This window comes from Nomascus leucogenys, chromosome 4 (genome assembly GCF_006542625.1).
Source record: "Nomascus leucogenys isolate Asia chromosome 4, Asia_NLE_v1, whole genome shotgun sequence".
Taxonomy (NCBI): domain Eukaryota; kingdom Metazoa; phylum Chordata; class Mammalia; order Primates; family Hylobatidae; genus Nomascus; species Nomascus leucogenys.
Window position 1 is genome coordinate 58,460,690 of NC_044384.1, and position 16,231 is coordinate 58,476,920.

The window sequence follows — 16,231 nt, forward strand, 5'->3', positions numbered from 1 at the left end:
CACTTTGGGAGGCCGAGGCGGGCAGATCACGAGGTCAGGAGATCAAGACCATCCTGGCTATCACGGTGAAACCCCATCTCTATTAAAAACACAAAAAATTAGCCAGGCGCGGTGGCACACGCCTGTAGTCCCAGCTACTCAGGAGGCTGAGGCAGGAGAATGGCGTGAACCCAGGAGGCGGAGCTTGCAGTGAGCCAAGATTGCGCCACTGCACTCCAGCCTGGGCAACAGAGTGAGACTCCGTCTCAAAAAACAAACAAACAAACAAACAAACAAACAAAAACATTAAACTATTTACCTATCTGCTCTCTCCTATGATATACACAAAATAGTTTTAAAATTATCAGTAATACTCCCAATAACAAACATTCTAATTCAAATTCAAGATTTATGTCCAATCTTTTCCCCATAGGATATGTCACATTAACAACATACAGTAATAAAACTGTTAAAAAATTACTTGAATTAATTCTTTTTGCTGTGTGGTTAATGTTATCAATGTGATATGCAGTTAGGTGACAGAGCAAGACTCCACCTCAAAAACAAAAACAAAACAAAACAAAAAGAGCAAATAAACTTTTTCATTAGCTTCTGACTTAGCTTTCATGCTTTGTTTTTCAAAAATAAGCAGAGGCAAGGAATCTGAAAATGTCAGAAGTGCTGAGCAATGGCCAGTCTAAGAAATGTCACTTTTATTCTGTTTCCTTACTAACTTAATTTATCACAGTTCTATGGAATTAAACAAGTTTATTTTTCAAATGAATCATAAGCAAATTGTCACATCTTTCCAACTCCACAATAGAACATGGATATCAGCAGGGCGCACCTGCGGCACTGATGGTGGTACTAAGAGATCCAGGGCTGTGTCTAACTAAATACTCAATCTTACTTTTGACATGAGTGGGAATGTAGGAACACCAGTAACTCTTCTTCCTTCCTGACATTTTGCAACTCATTGAGTTCTAGAACAGAGCCAGTGGTGGTTGGGAGTCACCGTGTTCCCTAAAGGTTTAGATTAATAATAACCTTTCAGGGAACACATTAACTAATGTCTCTTACTCTTGGCCAAAGTAGATTTCTGGAACGTGGGCTTTAATGACTAAATTTGTTTTTACCAGAGGGCTACCAAATCTTAAATATTATTTCTGTGTTTGCCTTTCAAAATAGATTTGAACTTAAAATTCAAGAAAATGTTGAATATTTGTTCAGCAAATATTCATGCATAGTAAAATATTCATTTTACTTTCTGGCTGAAGGGAAAGATCATTAATAAACATGCAACTACAACACACAGTGTGTTGAGTGCCAAGGCTGGAGAACTGCAGTGTGTGTGTGAGCACCACGCACACACACACAGTGGGAGAAAAGCTGTGAAGGAGTGTGCCCTGGCAGCCAGAGGAACCAGAAGGAATCTAACGAAAGGAATGGAGGGCTCCAGTGTTGCCAAAAGCTCAGATAAGGACCGAAAAGGTCATTGGTGATACTGGCATGAGGGTGGGTGGGAGCCAGTTTGCCAGGTGTTGGGGAGTGACTGGGAGATGGAGGTGAGGATGGATAGCCCTCTTGGTTTGGCAGTTGGTAGGAGGAGGGGAGCTGGAGGGCCAGGTAGGATTAACAGAGTCTTGTTTTATCTTTGAGAGAGTGGGGCAGGTTGACACTGATGGAATGAGACCCCAGAGAGAAAAAAGTCGAAGCAATGAGAGAGAAGAAAAGCTATAATAGCGTGAGGTTCCTCAAAGATGGAAACTGTATCTGGGGTGAGGTGTGTGGGTCAGGCTGAAACAGAGCAGGACAGCTCCTCCACTGATCAGAAGGGAAGGGGACAGGTGTATACACAGGTTTCTAGATTCCCAGGCAGGAAGTTGTTGTTTTTTTTTTCTTTTTCTTTTTTTTTTGAGATGGAGTCCCACTCTGTCACCCAGGCTGGAGTGCAGTGGTGCGATCTCAGCTCACTGCAACCTCCATCTCCTGGGTTCAACTGATTCTAGTGCCTCAGCCTCCCAAGTAGCTAGGATTACAGGTACGCACCCCCACACCCAGCTAATTTTTGTATTTTTAGTAGAGACAGGGTTTCACTATGTTGGCCTGGCTAGTCTCGAACTCCTGACCTCAGGTGATCCACCTGATTCAGCCTCCCAAAGTGCTGGGATTATAGGCATGAGCCATCACGCCTGGCCTAGAGGCAAGTTTTTATTTGAAGTTTTTGTTTGTTTTTTTTCTTTGGGTGGGGTAGCATGATCATTTGCTAAGAGAGAAGGATGAGGGATGAAGTCTGGGGTTTGAGAAGTGAAATGGAGTCCATGATAGCCACTGTGGAGAATGGGAGAGAGAACCAACTAAAGAACCAAAAAAGGGCTAGGCACAGTGGCTCACGCCTGTAATCCCAGCACTTTGGGAGGCCGAGACGGGTGGATCACCTGAGGTCAGGAGTTCGAGACCAGCCTGGCCAACATAATAAAACCCCATCTCCACTAGAAATATAAAAATTAGGCTGGGAGCGGTGGCTCACACCTGTAATTCCAGCACTTTGGGAGGCCAAGGTGGGTGGATCACCTGAGGTCAGGAGTTTGAGACCAGCGTGACCAACATGGTGAAACACCGTCTATACAAAAAAATTAGCCGAGTGTGGTGGCGCATGCCTGTAATCCCAGCTACTCAGGAGACTGAGGCAGGAGAATCGCTTGAACCTGGGAGGCAGAGGTTGCAGTGAGCCAAGTCTGCGCCATTGCACTCCAACCTAGGCAACAAAAGCGAAACTGTCTCAAAAATAAACAACAAAAAAAATTATCCAGGCATGGTAGCACATGCCTGTAATCCCAGCTACTCGGGAGGCTGAGGCAGAAGAATCGCTTGAACCTGGGAGGTGGAGGTTGCAGTGAGCTGAGATCGTGCCATTATACTCTAGCCTGGGCTACAAGAGCGAAACTCCATCTCAAACAAAAACGAAAACAAAAACAAAACAAGAATTTAGTACGACATCAACTGCAAAGGTTTACTTTTCCCCACACAGTGAGAACATGTTAAATATGCCGCAAAGGAGAGTGTGGCCTGAAATTGGGAACATCTGAATGGGTGATTCCAGGATTAGGCAGGGTCCAGGGTATGACGAGGGGGGCAGTGGTTGTGGCTGTAGTGAAGCGGGGGGTAAATGTGCCTGAGGGTGAGAATGGAAGGTACTGAGAGCTGGGTACTGGCTGGGCCATCCGCCCAAAAAAATGTCTTTTTTTAAATTAATTTTGTTTTGTTTTTATTTATTGTTATCTTACAGAAGAAAGCTCTGCCACAAGAAAATCTGTTTTTAGAAACTGAGAATGCCGGCCATGCGCGGTGGCTCACTCCTGTAATACCAGCACTTTGGGAGGCCGAGGTGGGCAGATCCCCTTGAGGTCAGGAGTTCAAGACCAGCCTGGCCAACATGGTGAAACCCCGCCTCTACTAAAAGTACAAAAATTAGCTGGGCATGGTGGTGGGCGCCTGTAATCCAAGCTACTCGGAAGGCTGGGGCAGGAGAATCACTTGAACCCGAAGGGCAGAGGTTGCAGTGAGCCGAGATTGTGCCACTGCACTCCAGCCCAGGCCACAAGAGTGAAACTGTCTCAAAAAAAAAAAGAAAAGAAAAGAAAAAGAAAGAAAAAGAGAAAAGAAAGTGGGAATGCCTTCCTCTCTCTCTTCACTTCCCCCACAATGTCTACTGCTTCCTTAAAACTGCCTTATGTCCATTTGAATAGAGTAATCTATATATCAGCAGACAAATACGTCTCTCTGGCTTTTTTTATAATCATGCATGTGTTAAAGTATCAGATTTGTGTCATTCCCCTGACAGGATAACACTTCCTTGCCTGGATACCTCCAGACCCACTCCCATTTGCTGGGGCTCCCACCAACACCAAACAAGGAGGTGAAAAACGGACGGTCACTTCCTGTACGTCTCTCTCCCACCTTGAACTGAAATGGGTTTGCATTTGGATTGCACCAGTATGCTAGTATTCTCATTCACAGAATATGGGGTCCTCCGAATTAGAAGAATTATGCTACAACTTCAGATTTCTAAAAAAATGACACTAAAACAAAAGGATTTCCTATAGTAGAAACATGCTCCTTCTCCACTGATCACTCCAGCAGTTACAAGCCTACGTTAGGCAAACTTAAAAGACGTTAAATCCACTTCATTTCTTTTTTTTTAACCTTCAAATTCTTTCTATGATATTTTGTTTTGTTTTCCTTTTTCCTCCTCCCTCCCCTCTTTGCTTCATTTCTTCATCAGAATGTGAGCTGAGGTTTCAAATGCTTCACTTTATTGCTGGATCTGCAACAACGTGATGGCTTCTATTTTCATCCTTTTACTTTCAGCCATGCAGGCACTGCCAAGGATGTGCCCTTTCTGCATACTCTGGCAGCTCTTCCTTGCCTGGGTGCTTTTCCTGGCAGGCTCTGCTGGAATGCTTTCTTTAGTAAAGGAGGCAAATGGAACCAGGACACAGAGACCTTGGACACTGTTTCTCCTTCTGCCTATCTCTTCTCCTTCTAGCCCTCCATTAAAACATTAATTGAGCACCTGCTGGTGCCAGGCCTAAGAGAGGCATGAAACCAGGTACTAGGCATGCAACAATAAAAAAAAAAAAAACTGTCCTTGGGCCGGGCGTGGTGGCTCACACCTGTAATCTCGGCACTTTGGGAGGCCCAGACAGGCGGATCACCTGAGGTCGGAAGTTCGAGACCAGCCTGACCAACATGGAGAAACACCGTCTCTACTAAAAATACAAAAAAATTAGCTGGGCATGGTGGTGCATGCCTGTAATCCCAGCTACTCTGGAGGCTGAGGCAGGAGAATCGCTTGAACCCGGGAGGTGGAGGTTGTGGTGAGCCAAGATCACACCACTGCACTCCAGCCTGGGCAACAAGAGCAAAACTCGGTCTCAAAAAAAAAAAAAAAAAAAAAAAAAAAAACCTGTCCTTGCTCTCAAGGTACTACCCTCTGTGACCTCAGGCAAACTAGGCTCTTCTCAATTTACATGATGACATATGAGGAAACTAAGTCAGATGATTTCTTAAAAACTTTCTGTTTTGATAGCTATGATTTTAAAGAGTTATTTTAATGGATAATCTCCTGCTATTTATTCTACCCGGAACAATTTCTCCATACATTTTAACATGCTTTTAGTCCTCTCTCTTCTATCAATTGGTATGTGTTCCAAGAATATGAAGGTATTTAAATATCAAAATAAATACTTTTTTTGTAATTATGATGTGACTATACATTCATTAAGAATGATGCTCACAAAAGATGTTCATGACATGGAAAAAGGTACACACTGTAATGCCAAGTGAAAAAAAACAGAGGCAGGGAAGAGAGGTGGAACACTAGGTATTAAGTTATTTGTTAATGCCAACATTTTAACAGTGGTTACCCTTGAATGGTAGGATTATAAATGTTTAAATGTTCATACTTTATTTTTTTAAAGTAAGGCATACCATAATCATGTTTTTATAACAAAATAAAGGTATGTTTAAATATACAGAAGTGATTGTTTTTGCAGCAAAAATTTCAGTATGTATGCCAAGGCCAGATGTGAATAATTCTAAAAATATGCTTTGCTTTGAGTGTTCCAAATCTGCCTATTACCTTGATTTTTTTTTCTGGATTCTAAGCTTATATAATTGGTCAAATTCTGGTACCTTTTTGAGAGGTGATAATCTTAAAATACTTTAGAAAAATCTGAGGGCATTGAGAAGAGAAAGAAAAAAACCTGTACAATTTATTCATCTGTCAAAAATGCAAGGCTTTATTTAGGAGCTTGCATTTATTAGGAAAGGTGAAAGTGCAGGTCACTGAGAGGTTATTTCAGGAAAAGGCTCTGCAGATGATTTCATCACTTCAAACAGGTGTCATGATGTGTTTGCTCAAGCACAATTTGGGATATCAGATCACAAACTTGGGGAGGCCACAAATGCCAACTGGTACAAGTAAAATACCTAAAAGACAAGGCCCTTCCTCCATGTTATGAAAGGAAAAAAATCCATATGAAATAACAAAAAATCTGGCTACTGCTTGGTGTGACTGACACCCACCCACTCCCCATACTGGAGAAGGGGCAGGAAAAATAAATGCAGAAAGAAGCCAGTAGCTGAGAGAGAGAACTCACTTTGGTTTTTGGGAGAGCTGTGAGAGAAGGCATTTGACCTTTTCCAGCTCATCACCTACAGGTCGATATTTCCAACAAGTCATTTTGTAACTTGTCATTCCAAAACTGAGAGGCTAAAAAGAAGACTGCACTGTCACCAGGCACTTGGGCCTCCAGAAGATGTGGACAAAACTTCACATGTCAGTCACAGCCACCAAGAGGGGTTAAAGAGATAGAAACAGGGAAAAATGTACTGTCAGTCAGCTCATTTGGCCTCTGGAACAAGAGGCCTTTTTAAAAAACTTTTAATTTTAAATTTTGTGGGTACACAGTAGGAGTATATATTTATGGAATATATGAGAAAATTTGATACACGCATGGAATGTGTAATAATCACATCAGGGTAAATGGGGTATCCATCCCCTGAAGCATTTATCCTTCATGTTACAAACAACCCAATTACAATACTCTTTTAGTTATTTTTAAAAGTACAGTCAAGGAAGATTTCTTATTGAGCCATACTACTCAAAGTGTGGTCTTCTGACATTGGCATCCCTAGAAGCTTGTTAGAAATGCAGAATCCGGGCTGGGTATGGTGGCTCATGCCTGTAATCCCAGCACTTTTGGAGGCTGAGGCTGGTGGATCACTTGTCAGGAGTTCAAGACCAGCCTGGCCAATATAGTGAAACCCTGTCTCTACTAAAAATACAAAAATTGGCTGGGAGCGGTGGTGCACACCTGTAACCCCAGCTACTTGGAAGAGGCTGAGGCAGGAGAATTGCTTGAACCCAGGAGGTGGAGGCTGCAGTGAGCCAGGACTGTACCACTGCACTCCTGCCTGGGCAACAGAGTGAGACTATGTCTCACAAAAAAAAAAAAAAAAAAAAAGCAAATGCAGAATCTGGAGCACAACCCAGACCCACTGAAGTGGAATCTGCATTTTAGCAAGGTCCCCAGGTGATCTTTATGTAGGATAAAATTTGAGAGGCACAGTATGACAGGTATGAACATATAAACCACATTTTAAGCACTTCTGGATTTTTCTGCTTCCTGTTTTTAAATATATTGAAAGTAAAATTCTTTGTTTTTTTTTTTGTTTGTTTTGTTTTTTTTGGGAGAGGGTCTCACTCTGTCAGACTGGATTGCAGTGGCTCGGTTCACCACAGCCTCCACCTCCCGGGTTCAAGTGATTCTCCTGCCTCAGCCTCCCAAGTAGCTGGGATAACAGGCATGCGCCACTACCACCTGGCTAATTTTTGTATTTTTAGTAGAGACGAGGTTTCACCATGTTGTCCAGGCTGGTCTTGAACTCCTGACCTCAAATGATCCACCTGCCTCGGCCTCCCAAAGTGCTGGGATTACAGGCGCGAGCCACCGACCCCAGCCAAAAGTAAAATTCTTTACTGTGGCAAAAACAGTCATCTTCCAGATCTAAAATCTGCTTGCGGTGTGTGTGTGTGTGTGTGTGTGTGTGTGTGTGTGTGTTCCTCAGCTGAGCTAATCAGAAGCAACCTGACATTTATAATTTCCTTTTCAAACCTAGTTTACAAAGGCAAGTATTTTATAGCTGTTCCAAGTTTCTAAATTCCTTATAACTTCTTGTAATTCTAATCAAATTTTATTTTTGAAAAGGGATATTATTTACCACAGACTTGTAACATTTTTTTTTTAGACTTGTAAAATTTTTGCTCTCTACCTTTTCATGTTTTCTGGGAAAAACATTTTTTCTTTATACTTAAAGTTATTAGGAATAACGCTACCTTTTTTTCTTAAAGAACGTCATTGCTGACATGGGGGATGGTATTCTGGTTTCCAGGTTGCAGATGTGCTGGTAATGTGCTAAATGGCCAAGAATCCACCTATGCAAATGACGCCTGCATGTGGGAGGAGTTCAGGTGGCACAGATGCCATCAACTCATACAGGGCCATCCTTGCCTTGAGAAAATTTCTCTTCATCAATAAATGACCAGATTCTAGTCCCACAGATTACATCATGAACTTAACGATATCTGGCAAACATGCACAACAATTTACCCTTGACCTTGAGGGAAAAAGGACAGAGTACTTTGAGGGAAAACTTCAGATAAACCCAAAATAACAAAGTGCTTTTATGATTTTTATTACTGAAGAAGGTTTTACGCATCCTATAAACGTTTGGATTAAGCAAAAGAAAGAGACAGAGGGGATCTGAAGCTGGATCTAGGTGGGCTCCTCTTTGAAAGCTCACTCTTACCTGATTGTCGAATCCGTTGAAGAGTTTGCTGAACCAACACCTCCGATCTGGGGACAATGATGATGAAGTCTACTTTGCTGAAGTGACCGAGGTCCAGGCTCTGGCTGCCACTGTCCGCTATAGCACACACCTGGGATAAGAGTTTTCTGGCAACTGTTAGCTGCGGTTGATAAATTTGGAAGGTTTCGTTATCTAAATCTAAAATTTAAAAAGAAGTCATAAGAACAAGGTTAATTTACTTCCATAATGGCCACTGTGAATCTCTATGAGGACACATAGCACACAGACGGTAATGTAACGCACTCTCACTACGAATTCTCACCTGCTATTTGCACTCTCTATTGAGTTTTAATAGATTTGCCTATTTTCCCTGAAACGTGGATGAAAGAATGTGCTCAGGAGTGGACGTTGCAGTTTTGCAAATGTATTATTTAAAAATTGATTGATTATCTCACAAATGCCTAATTCAACACCCCTATCCCAACCCAGAAGTGGAGGAGACAGACTACAGTCTCGCAGCTGGAGCCAAGACTCATCCCTGGAAAGGGGAGTATTTCCAGTTTTCTTTAGAAATATCAGCACAGGCCCCTGCTCCAGCCCCCACCCAGTTCAAGGAAAGAGGGGATGCCATAATGATCATGATGCTGAGTTCCCCTGAGCTTTTCTGGAAGGCACTATAGTAAATATTTCCTCTTTAGCAAGTCAGTTGCAACATGGTCGGAAATTCCCTCCCCAGCGACTACATAACGTGGGTCATGGAGACACAACCTTCACTTTTCTTCCCACTCGACTCCACTTTGCCAGTGCTGTGACCTGGCAGGTCTAGGTGGTTGTGGCCAGCTCCAGTGCTGATGCCTGGACAATCTGAAGACAGCTGACTCATGACATAGCCATCTGGCCACTCAGCAGGTGACGTCTTACAAAAACATTTCCCAGATACTCTAAGCAGGTCAGTAGCTTTTTATTGCAAATATAACCAAGCAATCAATCCTTCTTACACGTGCATGCACATCCACACCCACAGTGAAAGAAGTTTACTCAGCTAAACACGCGAGCAGGCAACATCCAATGCTTCTTTAAAGTGCTGGTTATTATCAGGAACACATGTGGCAGTTTAACTGCAACAGGGCCTAATTAACCTGTGCTAATTAATGTTTTCTAAAATCAAATGCAGCCGAGGCAAAGACAGCCATCAACATAACCCAGTTACCATGGACACTGACAGCAAGTGGAGATTTAGGTGGACGGTCTCCCTAGTAGTTGAGAGAATCCACTGGAGAAGCCCAAATAGTCTTCATACCACAGACTACTAATCAAAATATATCTGTCTTTTAATACAGTTAGGCTGTTGTTTCAAAAACGTCTTTAAACAAGGTTTTTAAACAGGGAACCAAGAATGTACTCGGGAATCTGTAAGTCCTCTCAGAATGTTTAAATTCTAAATGTGTTAACAATTCAAAACAGTTAATATAAACACATTTTAGATCATCTGGATGATCACTTTATTACCAAATACCATTGAGAAGTCAAAACATTTTACTGCCTGTATTTGCATTTGTTTTTACAACAGAGCTGACTGCCAAGCCATGCTACTTTTATTGCCTGAGACAATCCTAATATATAAATGATACATTCCTATCAAGTGGGGGCCAAGTGGCTGTCAGCAGCAGCTTATGTGGGTCTGTCTCCCATCTATCCTTTCTCCTGTTCTTTTTTCTGTCCTGTCCTATGTCATTCCTGTCAATCAGTGAATTGGGGAAGGAATCTGAACCCAAAAGAATCCAGTCTTAACGATCAGACTCCTCATCTCTGACACTCCCACTTTGAGCCCCTGAAGCTTGTTGTAGGGCAGATGACATGTTGGTAGCACTGCTCTATCTGCCAAGAAAGCCTCACTATCCCTGAGATAATGTGTGTTTTACAAGTCAGAGAGTAAGTGAAGGAGCAGAAGCTGGGAGCCCTGCACTGCCTGTAGTCTGACTCTTTCAGACAGTTTTTTGAAGTCCTCTGGGCACAGCTGGTGGAGCTAAGGAAAATGAGCCAATGTCCTGGAATCTTTCAGAGAAAAAAGAGAGAGTGCTTAAGATAAAGTCTTTGACTTTGATTTTCATTCCAGAAGACTTTTACTAGGAACAAGGCCTTTGATCCAGGCCACATGGGAAAGCATTTTTAATTTGAACCAGGTTTATCATGTAGACAATCAGGAAAAGGCTGTTGTGGTCTGTGACTTGAAGAATCCTCAAAACCCTTAGAATGACTTAGTTTTTACACTGTCTGTCCCAAGGACTGACTTCCTCCTCTTGGTCTGAGATGACATTACCCAGGTTTTGTGTGGGAATCATAGCAGCAGCCTCCTGGGGTGACACACATTCATTAAGGTCTCCATCGAAAGGGGTAACCACATTGTCTCCTCTTCTTTGTTGCATTTTTTCCAGCAGCTTGTCTAGGTCATCGCCTATTACAAAATAAAGTAGAGATAAGAAGGTTACAAGGAAGGATATGTTTGTTTCATTTTTATTAACTGCCCAAGTTGGGCAGTTAGGCTGTTCTCAGTAGATTTGTTGGTCAGCCAGCAATTCATATCAGCATTTACACTTGGCCATCTTTATAGTATACTGGTGTCTCTATAGCAAGAACTACTCTCATTGATATAGTGCTTATCATTTACACGCTTTCACATGTTGTATCTCTCTTGACCTCCCTAATACTCAAAAGCAGGCAGAATGGGATTAGAAAACTGAGTTCCAACCTGGGCGCAGTGGCTCATGCCTGTAATCCCAGCACTTTGGAAGGCCAAGGCACAGGAGGATTGCTTGAGGCCAGGAGCTGCAGTCCAGTCTGGGCAACAAAGGGAGACCCAGTCTCTACAAAAAATTAAAAAATTAGCCAGGCATGGTGGCACATGCCTGTAGTCCAAGCTGCTTGGGAGGGTTAGGTGGGAGGATCGCTTGAGCCCGTGAAGGGCGGTGGTGTCAAGCAGTGAGCTATGATCATGCTACTGCACTCCAGCCTGGGCGATACAGTGAGACACTGTAAAAAAAAAAAAAAAAAAAAAAAAAAAAAAAAGGAAGGAAGGAAAGGAGGATGGGAGGGAAGGAGGAAGGAAAGAAAGGGGAGGAAGGAAAGAAAGGGAAGGAAGGAACAAACAAACAAACCGAGTTCCAGGGACAGAGAAACTCGCCCAAGGTCACTCAACAAGGTTGTGGCTGAGCTGAGACTTTTGAATCCAGTACCAGTGTGCCTTCCTCTAGACCCCCTTACTGCTTCCTGTGGTGTTAGTGACAAAATACTTAGGATAAACCATTTCAAATGAAAGATCAGCTGGCAAGCTTGAGCTCCACACTCATCTTGACAGGCTAAGATTTAAATTCAGAAAATCATACAACTAGGGGCTGGCAGTGTTGCCAAATCTTACAACCACTCACCTAATGATGTGGTTTTGAAATGTGATGCCAGGAAACTGACCTTTCCTGTGATAAGCTCATAACTAATTTCTTTCAAAAACTCACTTGTGGTGAGCATGCTCTCTGCCAGAGCTCGGGACTGGTGCTGACCTGCAGGAGGAAGGGAGAAGAGAAGGCTCATCAACAGAACAAATGTTGCTGGAACATTACTTATAATGGCAACAATTGGAAACAATCAAAGGATGTCACTATAGGGACTTGGGTTAAGAAAATCATGACACATCAAAAGGTGTGGACAATTATACAGCATTTGAAATATCAATTCTGACTCTAGACAGAAACAGAAATGTTTATAATACAGATGATCAAGGAAAAAAAATGATGTACCTTATGTTTGTAACTGAAAATATGCACATTTGTGTTTAATGACTAAGGAAGGTCCCTGTCCCCCCCAGGGGCTGTGAGCAACACCATGGCTGCCCCAGGGCTGGCCAATTGGGCAGATGCCCAGGGGCTGAGAACATGGGGAAAAAACAGACTAGCAAAGAGTATGAAAAACCTTATAAAAATTGTGCTTGCATGGTTATAATGAATTTGCCTTAAAAATATAAACATGTTTTTTACAAATAAAAATGAAAAAATATTAGTGTATCATACTGATGAAGCTTTCTGGAAATACATGTAGCATAGAAAAATGGGGAGACAGGTTTTGTCAAAGTGAGGGGGCTTTCTTAGCTTCTTTGCTCAGAAGAGGTGAGAGCCATTCAGTACAGAGAGGAGAGAAGCAAAATGTAGTCCAAATGGCTACCCAGGAGGGTGCCTGATCGAAAATCTGCACAGTGCAAAACAAACAAACAAAAATCCCCTCCCACCCCCCAATTTTGTAGTGTACCAACTTTCTGAATCTTTTCTTTAGAGACTACGTTACAATATTAAATAGACGGTTCAGTGAGAAGGGGAATATATGAGCTACTTTTCTGGCAAATTCGATTAACTAGCTTAGGCCACCTGTGGCACTGGCTTTATCACATGCTAGAGTAGTAACATTTCCAAAATCTTTAAAGGACAGCAGTTACATGAGACAGGGGTATCTGTTACTAGGGAGAGCTTTGAAATAATGCTCCCACAACCAGCTGACAGGGGCACCAGCCAAACTGAGGGCCACACAAAACCTGATCTGAGAAGGAAAGGGAAAGTTAAAATTAGGAGGATGAGCCCAAGCTCCAGCACTTAATCAGAGGTTGATTATGTGGATGCCTGAAACACATAATACACATTTTCAAATGGACAAACGGTCGAATGAATTGATTAAACAAACAAAAAACAAAAAAATTACTCACCTAACACCACCACACAAAATTCATTTCCTCTGATTTTCGATGCACAAATTGCCACCACATAATCTGGCAGCCTTTGATACTGTCTCATTTCACTGAGAGTCCTTAAGGTCTCTGAAATGCCCTCCGCCAAAGAGTTCTGGGTCACAATCACATGAACCAAGTCTTGAGATACGCTGGCAATTAATCTAGCAAGCCAGGGGAGTTGTCCTGGTGACACAGGGACACACTGAGCACCTATCTGCAGGGCTCTTTCTCTCAGAGTAAATTCTTGCATAGCTTTCAGCATAATTTGCTCAAATTCTTCCCTGAGAGGTACCTGATCAGGACCTATATAGAAGAGAATTACAGCTGGAATTTAAAGAATCACAGGTAGGAGAGAGACACACACCCACATGCTATCCTGCAGTCCTTCTCAGCCCATCATATATACTCCAACTAGAAAATAACCTCTTTTTCTTGGAGTGGTCACAAGTATAGAGTCCCGACTAATCATTCCCTATTGTGAAATTATTTTTCTTTCTGCCTCAATTTTTGTAAAAAAAATCAGGCTTCTGTTTTTCTGTATTCCTGATCTCCTTAAAAGAGGAGATACCAAGATAAACCATTAATTCCATTGTATGCCCTCGGAGCTGGTCCTTGCACATGGCATATTTCTTGAACTATTAAGCTTGGCATTATGGAAATTGTTAATGACTAATGAAAAAAGAAGCCAACCTACTGGCATATAACCAATTTTAAGTTTCATTCAGTTGTCATTTTATTCATAGGCATTTTGGAAAACATTTTAATGTGTTGCTTCTAAGCCTAATTTTGAGAATATTGTGCAGGAAATGAAGTTTAATTATTTTTCACTCCCAAGTTATATTGGAGGCAGCCTCACATTTTTCCCAGATAGAGAACGCTTTCATGATCTAGTTATTCCCCAGCATTCTGGATTGTTAAATATGCCATTTGGCCCTCTTCTCCAACCAGTTGGGGCAAAACTTATACTGCTGACCTGTGGCCCCTGGAATCAGGGGGATTTTGTTTCTTATTCTCTTTAGAAACTCAACCAGTCTTCAGAACAAAATAAGCAAGTCAATGTTTGGTATCCAAGTGACACAAATGAACTAAGATTTCAACATTTAGTTTAAATTGAAAGCAGTGAGAATACAGTCACTCCCTCTATTCAATCAATCTTTTGCTGTGTGAACCCAATATTTGAAACTCAGGCTCCCATAAACCAGCTCAGACACCTCAGTGTCTGTGATCTGAGACCAAGCAACAGCCCCAGAACCCACGGCTAAAAGCCCCTTATGGAAGAACAAAGGGGTGATGGGCTGGACTTCTGCATGAGAAGGAGGCATCACAAGTGAGTCAGACCCACTCCTTCCTCTAATAGGGATCTAAGTGGTTTCTCTGGCCCTTCCCATCTTTTCTGGGAAAGTAAGGAAATGAGGTGTTTAGTAATGCTTTTCAGATACGGAAAACTAAATAAAATCTTATATATTATAAAAACATCAATTTTAATTGGAGAAAACAGTTTTTCCAGGATTGGGTGGAGGCCAGGGAGAGGTAGGAGAGTAGAATTCTCATAAACAGATTTTTCTCCTCTATACATGGAAACAGGGCAAGAAAATGGTAATGTGGCCGGGCGTGGTGGCTCACGCGTGTAATCCCAGCACTTTGGGAGGCCGAGGCGGGCGGATCACGAGGTCAACAGATCGAGACCGCGGTGAAACCCCGTCTCTACTAAAAATACAAAAAAATTAGCCGGGCGTGGTGGCGGGCGCCTGTAGTCCCAGCTACTCGGAAAGGCTGCGGCAGGAGAATGGCGTGAACCCGGGAGGCGGAGCTTGCAGTGAGCCGAGATCGCGCCACTGCACTCCAGCCTGGGTGAGAGAGCCAGACTCCGTCTCAAAAAAAAAAAAAAAAAAAAAAAAAAGAAAATGGTAATGTATACATTATGTCTGTGCTTCTTCTATGCTGCTGCTGCTGCCTTTTGTTTTGTTTTGTTTTTTGAGACAGTTTCCCTTTGTCACCCAGGCTGGAGTGCAGTGGCGCGATCTCAGCTCACTGCAACCTCCACCTCCTGGGCTCAAGCAATTCTCCTGTCTCAGCCTCCGGAGTATCTGGGATTATAGGCATGCATCAACATGCCTGGCTAATTTTTGTATTTTTGATAGAGATGGGGTTTCACCATGTTGGCCAGACTGCTCTCAAACTCCTGACCTCAAGTATCCACCCTACTCAGCCTCCCAAAGTGTTGGGATTACAGGTGTGAGCCACCGTGCCTGGCCTCTACTGTCCTTCTCAAAAAACTTGAGGGATGCTCTTCTAAAAAAATCACCTAGGAGCCACCAAGATGTCTGATCTTCATTCAGCTTTATCAAATTGGCATCATGGTTAATTGTCACTAGGTACACACTTTTCAGTGAGCTCAAAGTGGATAGAAGGCGGTGATCTATTTAAAGCTTTCCTCCATCAGAACATGACAGCTGAAAAGCAGGTGGCCCTGGCTGTCTCCAATTCCCTACTGTCTTTCATTAACAACCTGAAAGCTCAGGGGCCTGGTTAATAGTCCATAATACTCACTCCAGGACTAAGTAACATATTCTATCAGGAAGCACAATTAATTCAAAGTACAAAGGCATCCTGGGAAAATGAAATTACTAAACATTTTCACAACATCCCTTGTTGACTTAAAGCTCGCTTTTATAGAGTTTTGACTGATGTACCATTAGGAATCAAGAAGTGGGGGAAAAGGTATTAAAGTTTAAATGAGGTAAGAGACTTCTTCGAGTAAAATGTCTTGCTTCCAAAAATCAACTATCACTTTTTCATCCTCAGCCTTTTTAAAAAAATTTTTTTATTTTTATTTTTTTTAATTAGAGACAGGGTCTCTGTCTGTCTGCCAGGCTGGAGTACAGTGGCACAATCATAGCTCACTGCAGTTCTGCACTCCTGGGCTCAAGTGATCCTTCTCCCTCAGCCTCCCAAGGTGCTGGGATTACAAGCGTGAGGCCACCACACCCAGTGCCTCATCCTCAGCCTTTACAATTACATTGCAGGTGTCTTTTCTCCACTTTTGCAAGCTTGATAACAGTAATCTTTTCCTTCAAGTGCTGATCTCCAATAAAAGATTAGTTGAGG

General features: G+C 42.5%; 1 protein-coding gene and 1 non-coding gene across 2 annotated transcripts in view; one reads left to right on the forward strand and one right to left on the reverse strand.

Annotated features, from left to right (window-relative positions):
* GREB1L (GREB1 like retinoic acid receptor coactivator) overlaps nt 1-16,231 on the reverse strand; it is a 296,713-nt gene that overhangs the window by 61,444 nt on the left and 219,038 nt on the right. Inside the window, exons 12-15 of the mRNA XM_030810667.1 lie at nt 13,100-13,426; nt 11,781-11,909; nt 10,676-10,810; nt 8,356-8,553 (exon numbers count right to left, since the gene is read on the reverse strand). Coding sequence (XP_030666527.1) covers nt 8,356-8,553; nt 10,676-10,810; nt 11,781-11,909; nt 13,100-13,426 — 789 coding nt within the window. The remainder of the gene's footprint in view (nt 1-8,355; nt 8,554-10,675; nt 10,811-11,780; nt 11,910-13,099; nt 13,427-16,231) is intronic.
* LOC115834970 lies at nt 12,179-12,282 on the forward strand. Its single transcript, XR_004029952.1, has one exon. It is a non-coding gene; the product is annotated as a small nucleolar RNA SNORD23 (small nucleolar RNA).